Source organism: Mauremys reevesii, linkage group 23, assembly GCF_016161935.1.
Source record: "Mauremys reevesii isolate NIE-2019 linkage group 23, ASM1616193v1, whole genome shotgun sequence".
Classification (NCBI taxonomy): domain Eukaryota; kingdom Metazoa; phylum Chordata; order Testudines; family Geoemydidae; genus Mauremys; species Mauremys reevesii.
In genome coordinates, this window is record NC_052645.1 from 16,760,458 (window position 1) to 16,778,235 (window position 17,778).

Consider the following 17,778-nt stretch of genomic DNA (forward strand, 5'->3'; position numbering starts at 1 on the left):
AAACTCAAGACAATCCTATATCCCCACCCGTTCAAAAGGGGCAGTGGGGATTCCCTTCGGCAACTCCTAAGAGTAGGGGAACCCACCTTCCAACAGAGTCAAGGCAACCTCCATTGTCCATAGCAGGTCAGAGCCTTCCCGTTCAGGATGCCAGGCGAAAGGGAAGGCAGGATCCCATCCCTCTCAAGTTAGAGACAACTTTGAACTTCTCCTACAGTTCATCCCCCTGTCCCGGGAACAGATCCCTTGTTTCCCCCCTAGGTCAGACTCACTATCCTCAGGGTTCTACCAAGGTCAGACCCCCCCCACACACACACACCAGCCCCCCCCCAAAGAAGGGGGTGCCAGACCCAGTGTTCCCCAGGCAAGACCCCCCCAAAAAAGGGGGTGCCAGACCCAGTGTTCCCCAGGCAAGACCCCCCCCCAAAAGGGGGTGCCAGACCAACTGTCCCCCGGGCTCGGCCAGCCCCCGCCCCCCTCCCGGAGAAGATCAGACCCACTGCCCCCCCAGGCCAGACCCTCCCCCCGTCCCGGGACTCACCCGCAGTCGGGGGCCGGGCACCAGCGGCAGTCGGGGTCGGCGGCCAGGCAGCGGCGCAGCATGAACTCCTCGTACTTGGCGACGAGGTGCGGCGAGTCGCTGAGCAGCAGGCGGATGTCGGCGGGGTTGAGGCGCTCGCTGCACTCGGGGCAGCAGATGTTGACGCGGGACTCGGTGATCTCGATGCGCAGGTACTGGCGGAGGCAGGCGCGGCACGAGCGGTGCGGGCAGGAGAGCAGGCGCGGCGCGTTCTCCGCCGGCTGCCGCACCAGGCACAGCGGGCACTCCAGCTCCTCCGCGCCGCCCTCCTCCGCCGCCGCCGCCGCCTCGGCCGGGGCCTCCTCCGCCGGCGGCGGGGCGGCGGCTGGCGGGGGAGCCGGAGCCGGGGCGGGAGGCGGCGGCGGCGGCTCGGCCTTGGCCCGGCGGCGGCCCCTCACCCCGCCGGAGGCCGAGGCGGCGGCGGCCGAGAAGACGCTCTGGAAGGAGAGGCGGCGACGGCGGCGGCCGGGCTTGGGGCACTTGGGGGCGGCCGCGTGGATGGAGGAGGAGCGGGGGGACTCGGAGTCCTTCTCGGAGCCCATGGCGGGACGGGCGCGGCGCGCGGCTGCCTGCGGAGACAAACGGGTCCCCTCAGCTGAGGAACGAGGCTCCTCTCAGCGGCGACTAACGCGCACACACCCCGCGTCCACTGCGCAGGCGCAACGGGGGCGGGGGAGACCCGCCCCACTCCAACGGCAAGGCTCGTCACGTGAGGGCGCTCGGTCGCCAAGGCGGCCATTTTGGATATGGGCACATGCCCAGTGAAGTGGGCAGGGCTGATTGGCGGGGTGGGGAAGAGCAGGAACATGTGCACCGAGCTCAGGGGGGTCCCCTAAACGTCTGTAACTGCGGTGAAATGGCAGGGGGTGGGCCCCACCTTTCTCTGGGGGGGGGGCCTGGAAGTGGGGATGTGCAGCTAGGGTGACCAGACAGGGGGTGGGGTAATAGGAACCTATATAAGAAAAAGACCCAAAAATCATCAGGACTGTCCCTATAAAATCGGGGCATCCCTATCGCAACCCAAGCTTTGCCCAGTCTCAAGGCTGGTCTCTTCCTTTGCTAACAGACTCAGCCACCGCAGCTTGCTTACAGCTATGACGTCACAATACCATGACATCTCAACATGCCATTGACACACGCGGGCCCATGACACTGATGACAGCATGCCAGTGGCACACACTCCCTTTGGACACTGGTTCCATGTCTTGGCAGCAGGTCTCACCACCGAGTGCCATGATATGCCAACGTGCCATCGACACACAGTGCCCGGAGGCACCTCGGTGTCATCATGTTCACATGTCAGCACGACACAATGTGCAACGAAACCTCAGCGCCACACCATATCTATGTATCAGTGCCACACACTGCCTGATGATGTCTCTGCACATCAGCTCAACATAAGTCTTGATGACACCTTGGTACCACAAAACGATAACCACCGATACCTGCTTGCCACCACATATCACAAAATTGCAGACCAACACTCCAGGGAGCAAAAATCCTTCTATTAAGATGGCAATCTAGCAAGTCAAACACATCACTTCTACAAGAAGGAAGGGGTGGGGGGTGAATGATATCTGGTAAAATAACTGAGACAGAGTGAGAGTCATGCACCCTGCTTATTACCAGGCTTTTGCATCATCAATCATCATCATCATAATATTTAATATGGAATAAAACAGCATTTCTATAGCAACTTTAATTTGAGGATCTCAAAGCACCTGACATCTATACACCCCTGTGAGAGTTAGAAGGGATAGAAATCATCTCGCTTTGGGGCATAAAACAATCTGTAGCTGAAAGAGGCCAGGAAGAACCTTCCCCTAACTGTAGGTCATTGCTTAATTGCTCCTTTCAAGCTTCCATACGCCTTCCTCTGCAGCACCTGGTACAGGCTGCTGTGGGAGGCAGGATACTGGACAAAATGGACCCCTGGTCTGATCAGTTATGGCAATGACTATAGTCTTGAATACATATAAAATTGTACCACTTTAATTATAGCAGCATAATTAAAGCAGTATAACCCCTAGTGTAGATGCAGTTATGCAGTTATGTTGATATAAAGGTGCCATATACCAGTATAGCTATGCCCATTTGGGAAGGGGGATAAGTTATACTGGTATAAGGCACTTTTAAGATAGTACAACTACGTCCTCATTAAATGTTGTACTGATTTAAACTACTTTAGTAGATTAAAAATCACACTCCAAACTGAAATAGTTAAACCAGTATAAGAATTGATATAGACCAGGGCTAAGTTCTTAATAGGATACAGAGCTCCCACTCTCTGCTACAATTCCCTTCCTCGGTACGAGCTATATCCTTTACCTTGAACATGGACGATTTCATCCCTGTTACTGAAAATGAATATGAGACACGCCTGATATCCCTGCTAACACAGGCACAAATGGAGAGACAGAAAGTAAAACCATTTGGAGTCCCTGTGAAACACATCAGCTTGCCACCACTGACTTTGCAGAAATGGCTCTTTATCCCCCTATACCAGGAGTCAGGACACAAACAGGGCAGGGAGACGCCAAGGTCTATTTGAGCCGATTCTCAAGAGGATCCTTTCATGTATATTTAGTTGGATGGCCATCTTCCTCTCTCCCCTTCCACCCCTAAAATCCTTCAGAACCTTTGCCTGCCTTTTACAGTCTGAAAGGATTCAGCTATCTCCCAGTTCTGACCAACACAAGTGGCTTTCGACACCTCTGAGCCTGCCACGGGATCATATCTCTCTAAAAACAAAGTCTGATCAATAGAGGTGTTTCTTTGTGGAGAGTTTCCTCAGCCTTTGCCAGGAGTTCATTGGCTCCTGCTCCACATATTCCTGACCAAAGAGCAGTTCAGACCCAACGGTTTGTTTTTATTCAAACTGAAGAAAACCCTTGTTGGGAAGGAAAGTAAACAAGGAAGTTTGCTGTTAAGGGAGGGAGGACAGGAGCCAATGGGAAATTCTTCCGAATCTGCAGATCATCTTATTCATACCTAGGAATTACAAGGAAATCTCTTTGCCTCAGAGAGATATGAAAAAAAAATGAGAGAGATTTTAAAAGCCTCGGGGAAACAGAGAGCAAACCCCACATGAGAAGGTCAAAATCTGCTCTCACCTAAACTGGCATAAATCTGGAGTGACTACTGACTTCAGATCTTCCAGCTCTTCTCAGTTTAAATGAGAGCAGGATTGGACGCAGATACTTTTAAAGCTGCCTTAAAATGAGACATCTCCCATGAAGCCTTTCGGCAACAAACCAACACCACCCTGCACTGCTGTGGTACTGAACCCTTTGCTAAAGTATCAACATCAACTTAGCTGCATGGCTTGTGTGTCTTTCTCTTTGTACAGCACCACACACAATCAGCATTCAGTAAGAAAGAGAAGTGGGTGAGACATGGTAGCTCTGAAACTTCTCTTCTTCCACCCACAGTGCTGCTGAATACACACACACACACACACACACACACACAAACAGCGCGATCTGTCAGAGTCACAAGGCTGCAGGGAGGGAGGAAAGGCCTCTGGCTATGTACTGAAAAAAACCCTTTGTAAGATGGAGAGTGAAAGCAGAGTCAGTCTACCAGGAAATATGAAGCTTGTCTGGTTAGTCTGAACTGGGGGTTGCGAAATTCCCCTCTCATGGTGGGACCGTTTGGTTTTGGGGAGTGCCAAGGACACACTCACACCAGCCCGGAATATTCTGTGGCGGCGCCTCGTCAAACAGCCCAGCCAGTTTGGGTTTGTGTCATTTAAAATAGAAACTCCAGCTCCTGCCACGTACCCTGCCCCCCCCTTCCTGGTTACCCAGAGAGTGGTAAATGAGTGCCTGCTCCTCTCCCTCTCCGGCCTGTCTGAGTCTTTTTGAATATAAAGAGCTACAGGGTGGACAAGGAGTCATTAGGGCTGAATCCTACAGTTCATTTCACCAGTGAAGCTTAAAACCCTCTCTCATGAGCAGCACTTTTATTTAGGATAGCGTGTGCCCTAGGGGCTCCTCTCCACACACACACGGGGCTGGGGTAGCTGCCAATAGGTCACAGCCTATGTCCTGGTGTGGAAGAAATTTGGGGGAAAATCCTTGCTTATTCATGCAGGGCTGCCCGGGGGCGGGGGGTGGGCAAGTGGGGCAATTTGCCCCGGGCCCCACAGGGACCCCCACAAAAATATCGTATTCTATAATATTGTCGGGGGGCCTGTATTTTCATGAGGGGACCGCAGAGAAAGTAAAAGCAGGGGGAAGGGACTGGAGCGTGGGCCGTGTAGACATATTGGGTAAGACGGCCAGAGCAATGTTAAAGGACGTTAAAAGGATTCCCCAGTGCAGGAATGCGTCTGAGGACCCCGTTGCAAGCCTTGGCATTGGGGGCATGCCAGGCGCAGACTGTAAACCGGAATGATAATACTGACCTTCCCACAGGGCCGCCCAGAGGGCAAGTGGGGCAATTTGCCCCGGTTCTTTGTAGGTACAAAGTACCAATAGTATTTATAAGAGTTGACGCATGATTGGGTCACAACCTTGTAAGTCCCTGGGGAAGAAACACTGCATATTGACGACAGGCATATTGATCATTTCACAGAGCAGGCTGTCCTCATGAGGCCATTTTCTTTTCCTGGACAAGGATGGGGAGAGATCTCTGTGCACCATTTCTATATAAATATACTGTCTGTTCTAGTTGTTTCATGTCCCATTTCCCTCTCATGGTCCCATGAGATATTTCCATGTGAGCAGATGAGTCTGCTTTATCCTCTTTCTATCTGCTGAATTTAACCAGGATTTACGTGCTTTTAAACGAGGAACAAAAGGCAGGATACGGGAGCCCTGGGATCAGACATTCGAGGCTCCTCAAAATAGCATTACTTTGCCTTACCTTGCAATTACACGCCCTCTCCTGTATCACACGCACACCCAGCACAACAATCTCTTCACTCCCCACAATAACTTTCTAAAGAGGATGCTGTCGTCGTGTAATCTCCTGGGAGACAGACACGCCACATGAAGCACTGAGAAAGCACCTGCAGCATTTACCGATCCGGCCTGCAGACAGAACACCAAACACTCCCTAATTTGTGCTGATCCCAGAATTAGTGATCCTGCCAAGGGACATGCAGTGGGCCCTCACGGCTGACCTGGAATGAACAGATCTTTCCTTAGGGTTAGCTGGATGAGAGAATTATAGAATCATAGAATATCAGGGTTGGAAGGGACCTCAGGAGGTATCTAGTCCAACCCCCTGCTCAAAGCAGGACCAATCCCCAACTAAATCATCCCAGAGAAGAGTAGGACCGTGTCTCCCCTGAAGTGCTGCAAGGTGTTTGCAAGGGAGAATCATCTCAGGAGCCACCTCCGCAGAAGGAGGGCGCATTCTGAATGCTGTCAGCAGCTGATCCAAGAAATGGGAGGTGGAAGGATTCTGCATGGGAAGACGGTGGATAAGAAGTGGGAGTCTTACATTGTTCGTTTCTGCCTGGGCTACTTCTCCGAGGTTTGAGCTAGCCAGGCAAGCCTTCCTGGATGGGTGTCCAGACGGTCAGTGTAGACACGCTGAAAGGGGAACTGGAGAGAGTGATAGTCTATTCTGTCTGACGTGTACAGATAAGGAGCAGTAAGTGGCAGTTTATAATAGCTATTTGATATTTTTTTCCTGCCTATAAAAAAGGGTTTCCTTCGGTAATATGAGCACAGGCTGTTCTGATTCCTGAGTATATACCTGACATAATGTGTTGTTACCCCACAACTATGAGGACTAGAAATAGGAGTTCTCCATTACCTTGTGACTGATCATTCCCAGTTATAAGGGATTATAGCCAGAATGGGTTAACCCAGTAGCGATCTAACCTGGAAACATACCAGTCTGATATGTATAACACAAAGGGAGCAGCAGACAACCCTCGGACCTGAATCATTCGACAGACACAATTATGGATTTGGTGCGAGCATAAACACATGCAAATTACCAACTTGAGAAAACCCCAAATGCTTGTTGCAGCTGGTTTGGGCTAGACGGAGGTGGTGATGACGAACATCTTCTTAGCCCTGTACTTCAAGGTGAGTGGCTAAGCCAGAGAGGAGTAGGCAATCAGAGCTGGGCTCAGAGGGAGGGAGGGAGGAGCTGGACCATTTAACTCTTGTAGTGACTAGTGCTCCAAACCACCTGACATCAGAAGAAATGCTGCAGGGCAAACCGTCTGGGGCCAATGCCTGAAAATACCAGTACCTGATCAAGGAAGCCAGAGGCCTCTTGGCTGATGTCATGCTGGGTTGCACGGTGTGCTGTAATGCAACAGTGGAATGAAAGGGGGAAAAGCATGCCACTGGTGATCACAAATGAGACCCAGAGACAGAATAACAGCACCACCTCTCCCTGATATCACCAGGAGTTGAGAGCACTCAGCACCTCACAAGATCAGACCCCACATGACTAGGGGAGGCCAACAAAGACTCGACATCCCTATAGCCTTCAAGGGCTTGCTATGCTCACAATGAGCAGGTGGTGACAGGCTCCAGCAGAAACACAAGGATGGCCTTCACTGATGAGAACACAGCAAGGCAGTGGCCTGATTTCCAGGAAAGGAGAGCAGTGTGTCAGGGAGAATCAGTTACAAAGACTGAAGGCTTCTGCCTCAGCTCTCTGTCCTGCTCACAGAGTCATGTGAACGCTTGAGAGTTCAGAAGGCTAAATGAGAGACTGTCACAGTCCCCAATGTGGCACAGGAAACTGTGGGTTCCGCAGACAGATTATCAATATGCATAAAGCAGAACTCTCAGTGCTTCTTCAGGGGGCACAGGGGCAGCTGCGTGACTGACTGCATTGCCCCCAAGGGTGGATCAGAACTGACTGGGGACAGGTTAGCTCCAACCAAGACCCAAGAGAATCCCGGTCAGCCCCTCACTTCTCCAAGCTTAGTGTTCAGAGCACCCTGACTACAGATCGGCATCTTTTACAGCCTTTCAGATTAATTAATGCTACAAAACACAGGCAGGGTCAAGAGTAGCCATACATCTCTGCCCTAATCCAACATCTTCCTTTCCATTCCCTCTCTTCTAGAGATGTGGCAGTAAAAGGGTTAATCCTGCAGGCCTCTAAACTAAGCTGTATTAGCAGGCACCATCTGTCCTTTTTCATTTGCTGATGCACGACCTGTTTTGCTGTTTAGTGAAGCAGGCGCTGCAGCTGTGGGTCTCTGTATTGCAGCAGTGTGACTGGTGCTGCACAATCCATCCCCTTGCCTGTCAAAGAGCCAGCTGAACAGGGCAGGCTGATGGAAGGAGGTCTCATGGGGGTAACTAACAGGAACCGTACATGGGAAAATCCCCAGCATGGCCCCTTCTCCAGAGCCACCTGGCTGCAGAAAGAGCTTTGAGTCTCCTGTGCATCAGACTCATCTCCACAAAGCAGCAGTTCACATCAAGAAAGAGGAGGCATTTACAAATAGAGGCTTGCAAGAAACAGGAAGCAGGGAGGAAAGAACAAGATACCCAACCCAAAGTGCCTCTCCCCGCAAGCATCCTCATCGCAAACAGCCATAGGAAAGCGACTTTGAGGGTTTGCCTCAAGGTGATACCTTCCCACGGTGGAAAAGATTAAGACATCCTCTGCAGTCTGCACGCAAACATCACCACCTCACGCTCTGGAGAGCAAAAGTGAAGCTGATTAGAAACAAAAGCAGTCATTCTCACTCTTTATCACCTGCAGTGAGGTAGTGTCCTTACATAGACAGGGGATTTGAACCTGATAGAGGCTCTTCAAAGCCATCTATGGTGAGGAAACCAGTGTTAAGGCTAAACCCCATCGCAGCTCTATGACTGGCTTCCCGGGAATAGCACCCTGAGAAACACAGCCCTGCAGTTTCCTGTGCTCTGGAGGGAGAGGGGAAATTGGGTCTCTTTCTCCCTAGCTCACACACCTGTGCTGCTCGGTCTTTGAGACCAGTGGTTTTCAAAACTCAGCAACAGCCTGAAGAAATAGAACATTCACAGGAGTTTCATAACAAACAGAGCATTCTTGTATCCCTAGGGATGGAGTGAGCTGGGAAGTGCTGATACAACTAATCACTGGGAAAGAGAGTATTTGCCATACTGATCAATCTCATCCTCTATTTTGCTTCAGACAATAATCTATACCTGATGCTTCAGAGGAAACTGATCTCCTCACCCTTCAAAATAAAGCCAGACCATTGTGCAGTGGTGTCCATGGTGGGAGGATGGGTGAAAGGCATTGGAGAATTCCTTCCTGATCTCTAAGGAATCAGCTCATGTCCTTTAGCATGTCACTAAAGATGTTATTAAAGGTCATAAAACCATCAGGACTTTTTTCAAATTCATCTATGTTATTTGACTCAACAAGCTGCTGCAGCACATTCCAAAGGTTAACGCCTCCCTATGTGAAACAGCATTTCCTCCTGAATTTACCTGCCATTCATTTAATTAAACCATGCTGGCGGAAATTTTCCAAGAGCCCCGACACAAAGGGTGGGGATGGATATTTCCCCCCCCAAGTGCGGTTAAGGTCAGAAAACGACTATGGTAAAAATGACGTACTGACAACACAGTACCCACTGAGGGCTCTGGTACCTAGAATGTCTAGTTACAAGTCAAAACAAGAGTTACTGCTGAGAATTCAGCCTAGTGTCTGAAAATCAAGCTGGGATTTTTCAGCTTCCTGCATTACTAACACCATAACGATTCTCATCCTGAAAGCAGAATAGAGAGTGGACGGGGGTATCCAGTATTACATTTGGATTGATGCTTTTTACTGGTCAGGCAACACTCTCTTATTTGGCTTATCGGCCACCCAAACTCACTCACTGCCACCACCAAAGCCATCAGCAAGCCAGCAAAAATACTACCACCAGATGGGATTTAGCTTTACTTTTCTTATAGCCAACACTGGATTTCAAGGGCCACTTCCCCTAACACTAACTTTTCCAGCTGTTTTGGAGTAGGGAGTTGTTTACTTTGGCTCAAGGAGTCATTAAACTGGATTTCTCAGTCAAGCAAACTCTTCGAAAATATAACAACTCCGCCATTTGGTCTTTCCATTGGAATATGGTTCTGATCCAGTCTGGCAAATCCTAAAGTCCGTCTAGTCCAGTATCCCATCTTTGGCAGTGGCCAGCACCAGATGCCTCAGAAGAAGGTGTAAGAATCCCACAGCAGCAGAGGTGGGGTAATCTGCCCCCCACACTGAGTCCAGGGCTGGCTCCAGCGTTTTTGCCACCCCAAGCAGCAAAAAGAAAGAAAGAAAAAAAAGCCGTGATCGCGATCTGCAGCTCTCCTGCTGCCACTTCAGTCTTCAGCGGCAGTTCAGCGGCTGGTCCTTCGCTCCAAGAGGGAGTGAGGGACTCGCTGCCGAATTGCCGCCGAAGACCCGGACGTGCCGGCCCTTACCGTTGGCCGCCCCAAGCAGCTGCTTGCCGGGCTGGTGCCTGGAGCCGGCCCTGACTGGGTCTCAAAGTGATCTCTAACTATTAGAGATTGCCTTAAGCCCTGAAGCATGAGGTTTAATATCCCTTATGATAACTCTGGATATTCTTATTATTCATATAGATGTCTGATCACTTTTTGAATCTTGCTGAATTATTGACATCAGTGACTTCCTGTGGCAATGAGTTCCGCAGAGTAATTACCATTCCTCCTCCTGCCTTCTTCCCTACGCTCCCTCTACTGTTTCATGGTATGTAGTGCATATACTTACTCCTGCTCTGTCCATCTAGCATTAGCTACAAGAAGTAATAAACTTCCCAACATAGGCCACAATGATGGTGCCCACATTCCTTCTGTTAGGGTGGATGTGTCCTCACACACTTTGGGAATGAAGTGCTGTACCTGACAGCAAAGGCCCTCAATATGGGTAGAAGCAGGGCCTGATAACAGCCCTCTGTCTTGGGGCCCAAAACCCTGCTGCAGGGCTGGCCAGCAGGCCACTTCCAGTATTTATGAGTTTATTTCTCTTTGCTTTGGGAAGCAAGTCGGCCCAAGAATGTTACTGGTCCAGAGCCAAGGAATAAACATCCTCCTTGCAGACCAGATTCTGCAGGCCTCTCTCATTAGCCATGTCCTGTGAGTAACGAAACAGGAAAGAAATGAAACTCAGCAAGGGCAAACGATGTCCCTGAAGGCAGGAGCGTGCTTGGAGTTATGACGGCACGGGGAGAGGAAGGCGTGGCCGACATGGCCAGTTCTGGAAATGAAAGGGCAGCTTTTGCTGAGAATCTGCTGGGGAAGTGTTCCCATTTTCGTAACCAGAAACAGCTGTGACAAGGGGAAAGAACAGTGTTCCTGGAACCGAAGAGCCACACCTCCAATCTGACAGGCAGAGGGATTAGGAGCCTCGGACGGGGTTTCCACCACATATTTCTTGGCTCCCAAATAAGAAAAATATATTTAATTTTCCAGGGGTATGAGCCAGTGTGAGCCAGGTGGAAAATGCATGGAGCTTTTTCCCTTTGAAACTTGTTTTGATCAGGGTCCTCCTGTTTAACATGTAATCTTACCCCATCACATTGTCATGAAGCAACCACACTTGGGCTCCCCACTACACGGAGTCTATTAGAATCCCTTGTCAGCTGTCCCTATAGGGAGCCAGCTGCCCTATCCTCTACCGAGAGAGACAAGGTGGGTGAGGTAGTATCTTTTATCAGACCAGCTTTTATTGGTGAAGGAGACAGGCTTTCCAGCTGCACAGAGCTCTTCAGGCCTCGCCCACCTTCTCTCATATCCTGGGACCAACCCGACTACAACACCACTGCAAACTATCCTATGCTGGCAACCCGCTGCAACACTTAGTAGGTTGTGGGTGGGGTAAGCAGAGTGTTTAGCACCATCCTTAGCTCCTGAGCTGGCAGGGGAAGATGAACAGGGTCTGCTCTGCTGCACCAGCAACCCTGATTGTTTGCCTCAGGGAACAGAGACTGGACTTCAAAGGAAGCACAGCTTCCAGCCGCCCTCGTGGGAGCGGTGAGAGATCAGGAGAAGCACTGAAAAAAGCTAAAGGGTGGGACCAGGCCCTGTTGGGTGATTGTACTGCTTGGAGGAGGGAGTGTTTTAAATGGAAAGCTCTGCCGGAAGGTGCCATGTGCCTCCATGTCTCTTTGGGATGGGATATTTTGGGAAGGGCCCAAATCCGTCAGCTGGTTGAAAGCCACAAAATAAGCTGATATAGGGCAAGTCATTCCTATCATCTTGCAGCAGCATCTGCCACTCCTGCACGCGGTTATTTTACAAATGGGGAACTGAGGCACAGAGAGATCCAGTGACTTGTCCACGGTCACACAGGGCATCAGCGGCCGAGCCAGGAATTGACCCCAGAGCTCCCACACGAGCATGTTAACCACAAGACCATCCTCACTAAGTTCCCTTAAGAGACTATTGCACTGCCTCAGAGATACTTTCGGCACCCTGATAGACATCCAACATCTTCCCTTGACTCACACCAAGACTCCTGGTTATACCAGCTTGTGGCAGAGCTGTGCCACTGTGTCACTTCAGTGTAGACACTACCTGTGCCGATAGGAGGGTCTTCCCACTGGCATAGTTAATCCACCTACAGTAGCTAGGTCAACAAAAGAATTCTTCTGTCCACTTAGTGTTGTCTACACTGGGAGTTAGGTCGGCTTAACTACATTGCTAAAGGACATGGCGTTTTCACACCCCTAACCGAGTTAAACTCACCTAATTTTCTAGTGTAGACTAGACCTAAAACCCCTCTTTCCTACCTTGCTGTTTACCTCATACACTGGTATGTATTCCCCACAGTCACTGCTTAATCAAACTAGGCAAACTGAGCTCTTATTGGACTGAATTACCTGCATTCACTGAAGTCAGTGGGAGATTTACCATTGCATTCAGGGGAGCAGGCCCTACATCTTCCCCCATAAAGTAGTCCCTTCCACACACTCATCATTTTTGTTGCTCTTCTCTGAACTCATTGCTGTTTGGTAGTATCTTTCTGGCAATCAGGTTCCCAGAGCTGAATGGAATAGTCAGGTGTGGTTAGATCAGATCTACTGAGATGTGGTCTCTCTCTCTGCTCTGGGCTGTGTTGTTATTTCCACGGAGTGCTATAGACTGGTACAAAATAGCAAGAGTTGCTGGGTACTGTGCAGTGGTCTCCGAGTTACGGCACCTATCCTCCGTTGTAAGTACTGCAGCAGCATCTTAGATGATGCTCAGGGGTAACTGATAGCAGATGTTGACTTTTTTCAAAAACTGACCACTGCACTTTAAATGGCCTCTTTTGCGCATGGAGCTTCCCTGCTTGCTAAGCTCCAGTCATGCACATTAGGAAAGAAATCTAACAGCAACCCCTGTGACTGCTGCAATTCCTGCTGAAATGTGTGGCTCTGGGTTGATTCCAGAGTTACACTGGGATTTAAGTATCAGATGGGTAGCCGTGTTAGTCTGGATCTGTAAAAAGCGACAAAGAGTTCTGTGGCACCTTATAGACTAACAGACGTATTGGAGCATGAGCTTTCGTGGGTGAATACGTCTGACGAAGTAGATATTCACCCACGAAAGCTTATGCTCCAATACATCTGTTAGTCTATAAGGTGCCACTGGGATTTAAACAGCCCTTCCTTACTCCTACTCCAATGCTTCCAGCAGACTTCGCCCCCTCTGGACCAGCTCCAGAGTCACACTGGGATTTAACAACTCTCATTCCTGAGGAAACAGTGGTGCCTCCAGATCCATGTAGGAAGGGGACTCTTCACATATGACCAGAAACAGGACATGGCAGCAGCTGGGAAAGCTGGCACTGGACACAGAGCAGAATCCTATCCCCCAGCCAAGAACAGAGAGTGCGTCTTTAACATCTAGCAGGACAAAATTCATAAGCCCTGCCAAACCTCAGTATTTGTTCCTACATCTGGTGTGCAAGGGGCAGTCTGGAGAGCATGTCTGAATGAGAGAAGCGCTCAGGAGGAAGGGAAGCAGGTTTACCATGGCCCTACGTAACCCTCTCTGTTGTGGAACCGAGCAAGACCCCAAAGTGCCTAGAGACACTAATGCTGCAAAGAAAAGGAGATTTTTAATCTCAGTCGCCTGTCAAAAAGAACAGTCCCGCTGGTCTCCTGCCACCAAAGCTTTGCACACCAGTGCCAAGGCCTGGGCTTAAGATGTTTGGTGCTTGGAGCTAGCAGAAGGTTTGTGCCAGGGAGTCATTGCCATTTATTGTTCAGAATGAAAGTTTATTTGTAACCAGGGAATGTCCTCTTGTCTTCCAGCCTGGAGCTCTGCCGTAGGCTTGGAGCAAAGGCCCTGCCCTTGAAGGTAGCATTTGTATTAGCTGACTCAAACTCCACTGCAGTCAATGGGTTTGGACCCACTCATGCTGGCAGTGAATTTGGCCCTGTTTATGAAGAGTCAAGGGGGATGGAGGCAAAGCCAGGAGGAGGGGAGCTAGGATAAAAGGGTTGGGCAAAGCAGCCTTTGCTGTCCATTCACAACCTTCTAGTCCCTCTTACTCAGCCCAGATGAAATAAGTCAATAGCAGAAGAAGGGGAACAGGGCCTTCAGGGTTCCCTAGGAAGCTGAGAGGGCACGGGGCCAAATTTATAACAAAACCAGTGGGAGATTTTTTTTAACCAGCTTCCTTGTTACAATGCAGAGAGCCAATGGCTGACTGCTCGCATGCCCATTGGCATCTGGATGCATGGCTCTCAGCAAAGAAGGAACCCCTCCCAACAGGTTGTGTGTTGTAAGGGATTGTGTGTTCATTCTAGCAGCACTGGGAGCCAGAGCTGACTCCCTCTTTGCCGGCTTTCCTTTCATCCGCCTCCCTCTGGCACGGCTCTTGCCTGACGTTAGTTGCTAGGTAAATAGGGAAAACAAATAAGCGTGACACACGCCTGTGATGTGCTTGTGTCACTGTCAAATGAACTGACAGAAAGGAACAGGAAGAAATTAATTAATAAAAATCACGGCAACCATGACATGCCAGAGCCCGCAGAGTGGGAAGGATTAAGAGTGCCTGACCAGCCGGGCTTCATTTGTAATGAAGGAGATGCTGGGACTCAAGCAATTAGGTGCCGGGGCTCAAACAATTTTTTTTACTGTCGTAACTGACGCAGCAAGCCCGGAAGTATTGGGGCTATGAATTGCCCAGGCTAGAGATGTCGGGGCTCAGTCCTGGCCCACATTATTAAGCTCTTCTGGGGACAAACAGCTGAGGTAGCTGCAGTAGGCAGCCACTCTCTGCAGGGTAATGAGTCACCCTGTTAACAGAGGAGTTCCCTTTGCTCTCGCTGACTCCAGTGGCCGGCGGGTGTGAAGCCCTCTGCTCTGCAGACAGGGTTGTGGAACAGGCTGTAGAGGGGTGGCTCTGTGCATGATCACACCCTGTGATAACAGTGTGTTACTTTGCCAAAGCATCGGTTCTCTGTCTCAGCCAGCCAGGTCTCCTAACCTATCTTGCAGGGCAAAGATCCACCACAAATCCCAGGCCTAACCGTTTGTGCCGCAGAAGACAGTTTGGGGTTACCTTCGTTGGGGGCCATCGATGCTAGGAAATGTGATGTATCTGAGGAACATGTTATCACATGACAGCACCCCAAATGTGTTAGAACCTGCCTTGGTCACAAAGAACCAAACCGTAGTATATTCACGTTACCATCCGTTTTCTAGTGTAGAGAAGTCATAGGAAAGGCCTCTGAACAATTCAGAGTCAGAGATAAGGGGGCGTTAGCCTCCTTTCTGCCTGTTTAAGGCTCCATCTCCACTGACTTTCGAACTGTGTTTGGAAATCAAGTTGGCGCATGATTCAGAAGTCGTCCGAGCCACGTGTCTGTAATTACCATTTAGCCAGCGAGCACACAGGGGGCCCAAACTGCAGGCGAACAGGATTCAAAAGCCACCGGAGAGGCTAAGCTTTTACTTAGACAAGCATGGTATTTCTGGCATGGTTTGGGCCTGTCTGCGCTGGACAGCCCAGCAATGGTAGATCCCCATTTGGCTACCTATCACCCAGGCCTCACCTGTACTCAAGCACAGTTTCAAAAGCCAGCACAGACAGAGTGCCTTCTTCCCACATCAGAAAAATAAAACCCAGCTGACGATCTAAGCCACCTGGGTGAGGCAATAAGCCGGCTCCGAAAATCCCAGCAAGGCCTTTAAAGCTGGGGGCTTGGACCCAACACTATCCGATGAAGTCACGGGCAGCAACGTGAGCTGTTTACGTAATTACCTCAAAATAATCTGCAGAGTAGCTATCCCTGAGCCATCCCCTGATAGCTCTGCATAGAACCAGCATCCCTTGTGGAAATGGTTTACAGAGCTAGGGGTAACTTTACAGCCTAGCAAAAAGCATTGTTATTCTCCTCATTAAGAATCCACCCACTCACTCTCTCTCTCAGGTGTTTCTAAGGTTTGTCGCTCCATGGTACCTGTTATACAACAGCTTCTGGCACCTTTGTTACATTCAGTTCTGCAGCCTTTCAATGGAGTATTGTGCTCCCACATACGTGGGAAAGATTTTTTAAACAGCTTTAATGAGAGAAGCATAAGACGATGCCCATAATTTTACTGGCACGCCTCCGTTCCGGTGTTTTCAGTAGTGTATCTACTTTCCCACTGAGGTTAATGTTTTCCAGCATTTCCAATCTCTAGTTTTTATTTTCTAAGTTACGGGGGAGATTTAATCACCACCCCCGCTTGGCTGACAGCCTGCTTCAGTCACTGTTCCTACCCCAGCTACCCTTCTCCCAATCACATACATGCTGTAGGTGTTGATATAGTGAAGGTCTGGCAGAAACAGCCAGAGCTAGCTACATTTTACCACAACTAACTCGCTTCCTCTGCTGATGGCATCCCCCTGGCTTCTATGTCCAGTCTACTTGAATGTACAAAAACGACGCTATACTATGCCATGGAAATGTAACTGTAAAACCAACAGGTTTTTTTCAAGGGTTAGGGTGAAAAGGTAAACCTGGCCCATAGGTATCAACACCGATGGAATTCACTCCTCCCACAGGTATCAACACCGACGAAATTCACCCCATGCAGCAGGCCAGCATTAGGCCTTAGTACCACTTAAGCCCAGTGGGGCTTAGACGGTGAATTTCACCCTTAATTTGTTATACTAGGTGAACAGATGCAATTGTTCTGTTGCAAAGCAACGTGACATCAAATATTATTTTGAGACCTGTCACTATCCTGCCTTGCTGGCCTGCAGGATTAGTATCCGGACAAAACTAGAAAACTCCCAGAAATAGCAGGATGACAGGCCACCCTCTCTCAAGCAGTGGTTCCCCACCAGTGCTTCCTGGCCTCAACCATAATAGCACCATAGACTTCGGCGACCAATAATCTAGGCTCTCCTATATGCATTGTTGAATTGGGCTCCACTGCACCTGCTTTGTTCACCACCCTCTTATTTACCTGGGGGTGCGTCCTGGAGATTGGATCATTTCAAATCTCAGATTCACTCGTTCAACGGCACCCGTTCTAACCCCACAAGAGAGCTCTGCTTCCCTCCACCAGGTACATCAGCTAAGCTCAGAAGCTCCTGTTCTACGGCACCACCATGAAACTCAGGCTACCCTAAGCCCCTCCTGGTCCACCCCTTTCTCTGCTTTCCATTCAGTGGCATGCACTCGCACAACCAAGTGGTGCTCAGACAACCCCTCCTCCTGCCCCACCACACTGGTGCTATCACACCCCCCACACCCTTACCCAGCGGTTCAGGCGCTGATCTAGCGCAGAGCTCTGGGGCTGCTCCCAATAACAGCAATGCAGAGCTTCAGAGTAACCCACATGTCACAGCAGCTACCAGGGCATTGCACGCCCTAGGATACAGTGCCCGGTACGGTGGCTGGCAGCCCCCGAGCCAGGTGAAATCAGTACAGGTGCCAAGAACGGCTGGGGAACTCTAGGCAGGGGGATGGAGAGAGGATTCAGATACCAGGGTGATGGGCAACCTTACAAAACCCCAGATCGGGAGAGGGCATCACTGGACCCTTGATATCTTCCCATTGGGACAACCCTCCCTGAACCCCTAAAGGGGGATGGGGGAGTCCCATGAGCTTTGGAGCGGGGGGGGGGTTTCTCTTTCTTACCTACTGTAGATTCCCCCTCCTGTTCTAGGCTCCGCTTCACTCAGCAGCTTCCCTTGTTCTGTCCCCACTTTCCATGATGTCACCCAGCAGCCCTGCCCGCCCAGCCAATGGCAGCCTCCCCCTCACGGTGCTGTTCCTGCAGCGT

General features: G+C 50.2%; 1 protein-coding gene across 3 annotated transcripts in view; it reads right to left on the reverse strand.

Moving 5' to 3' along the window:
* The window catches only part of RNF19B (ring finger protein 19B), a 33,889-nt gene extending 16,111 nt beyond the window's left edge, over nt 1-17,778 (reverse strand). The window contains exons 1-2 of one of the 3 annotated variants that reach the window (XM_039511788.1): nt 17,634-17,778; nt 542-1,149 (exon numbers count right to left, since the gene is read on the reverse strand). In XM_039511788.1, the coding sequence (XP_039367722.1) occupies nt 542-1,122 (581 nt within the window). In that variant the 5' untranslated portion in view covers nt 1,123-1,149; nt 17,634-17,778. Of the gene's footprint in view, nt 1-541; nt 1,257-17,633 lie in introns of those variants that run through there. The other 2 variants (XM_039511787.1, XM_039511786.1) reach the window with 2 other exon arrangements.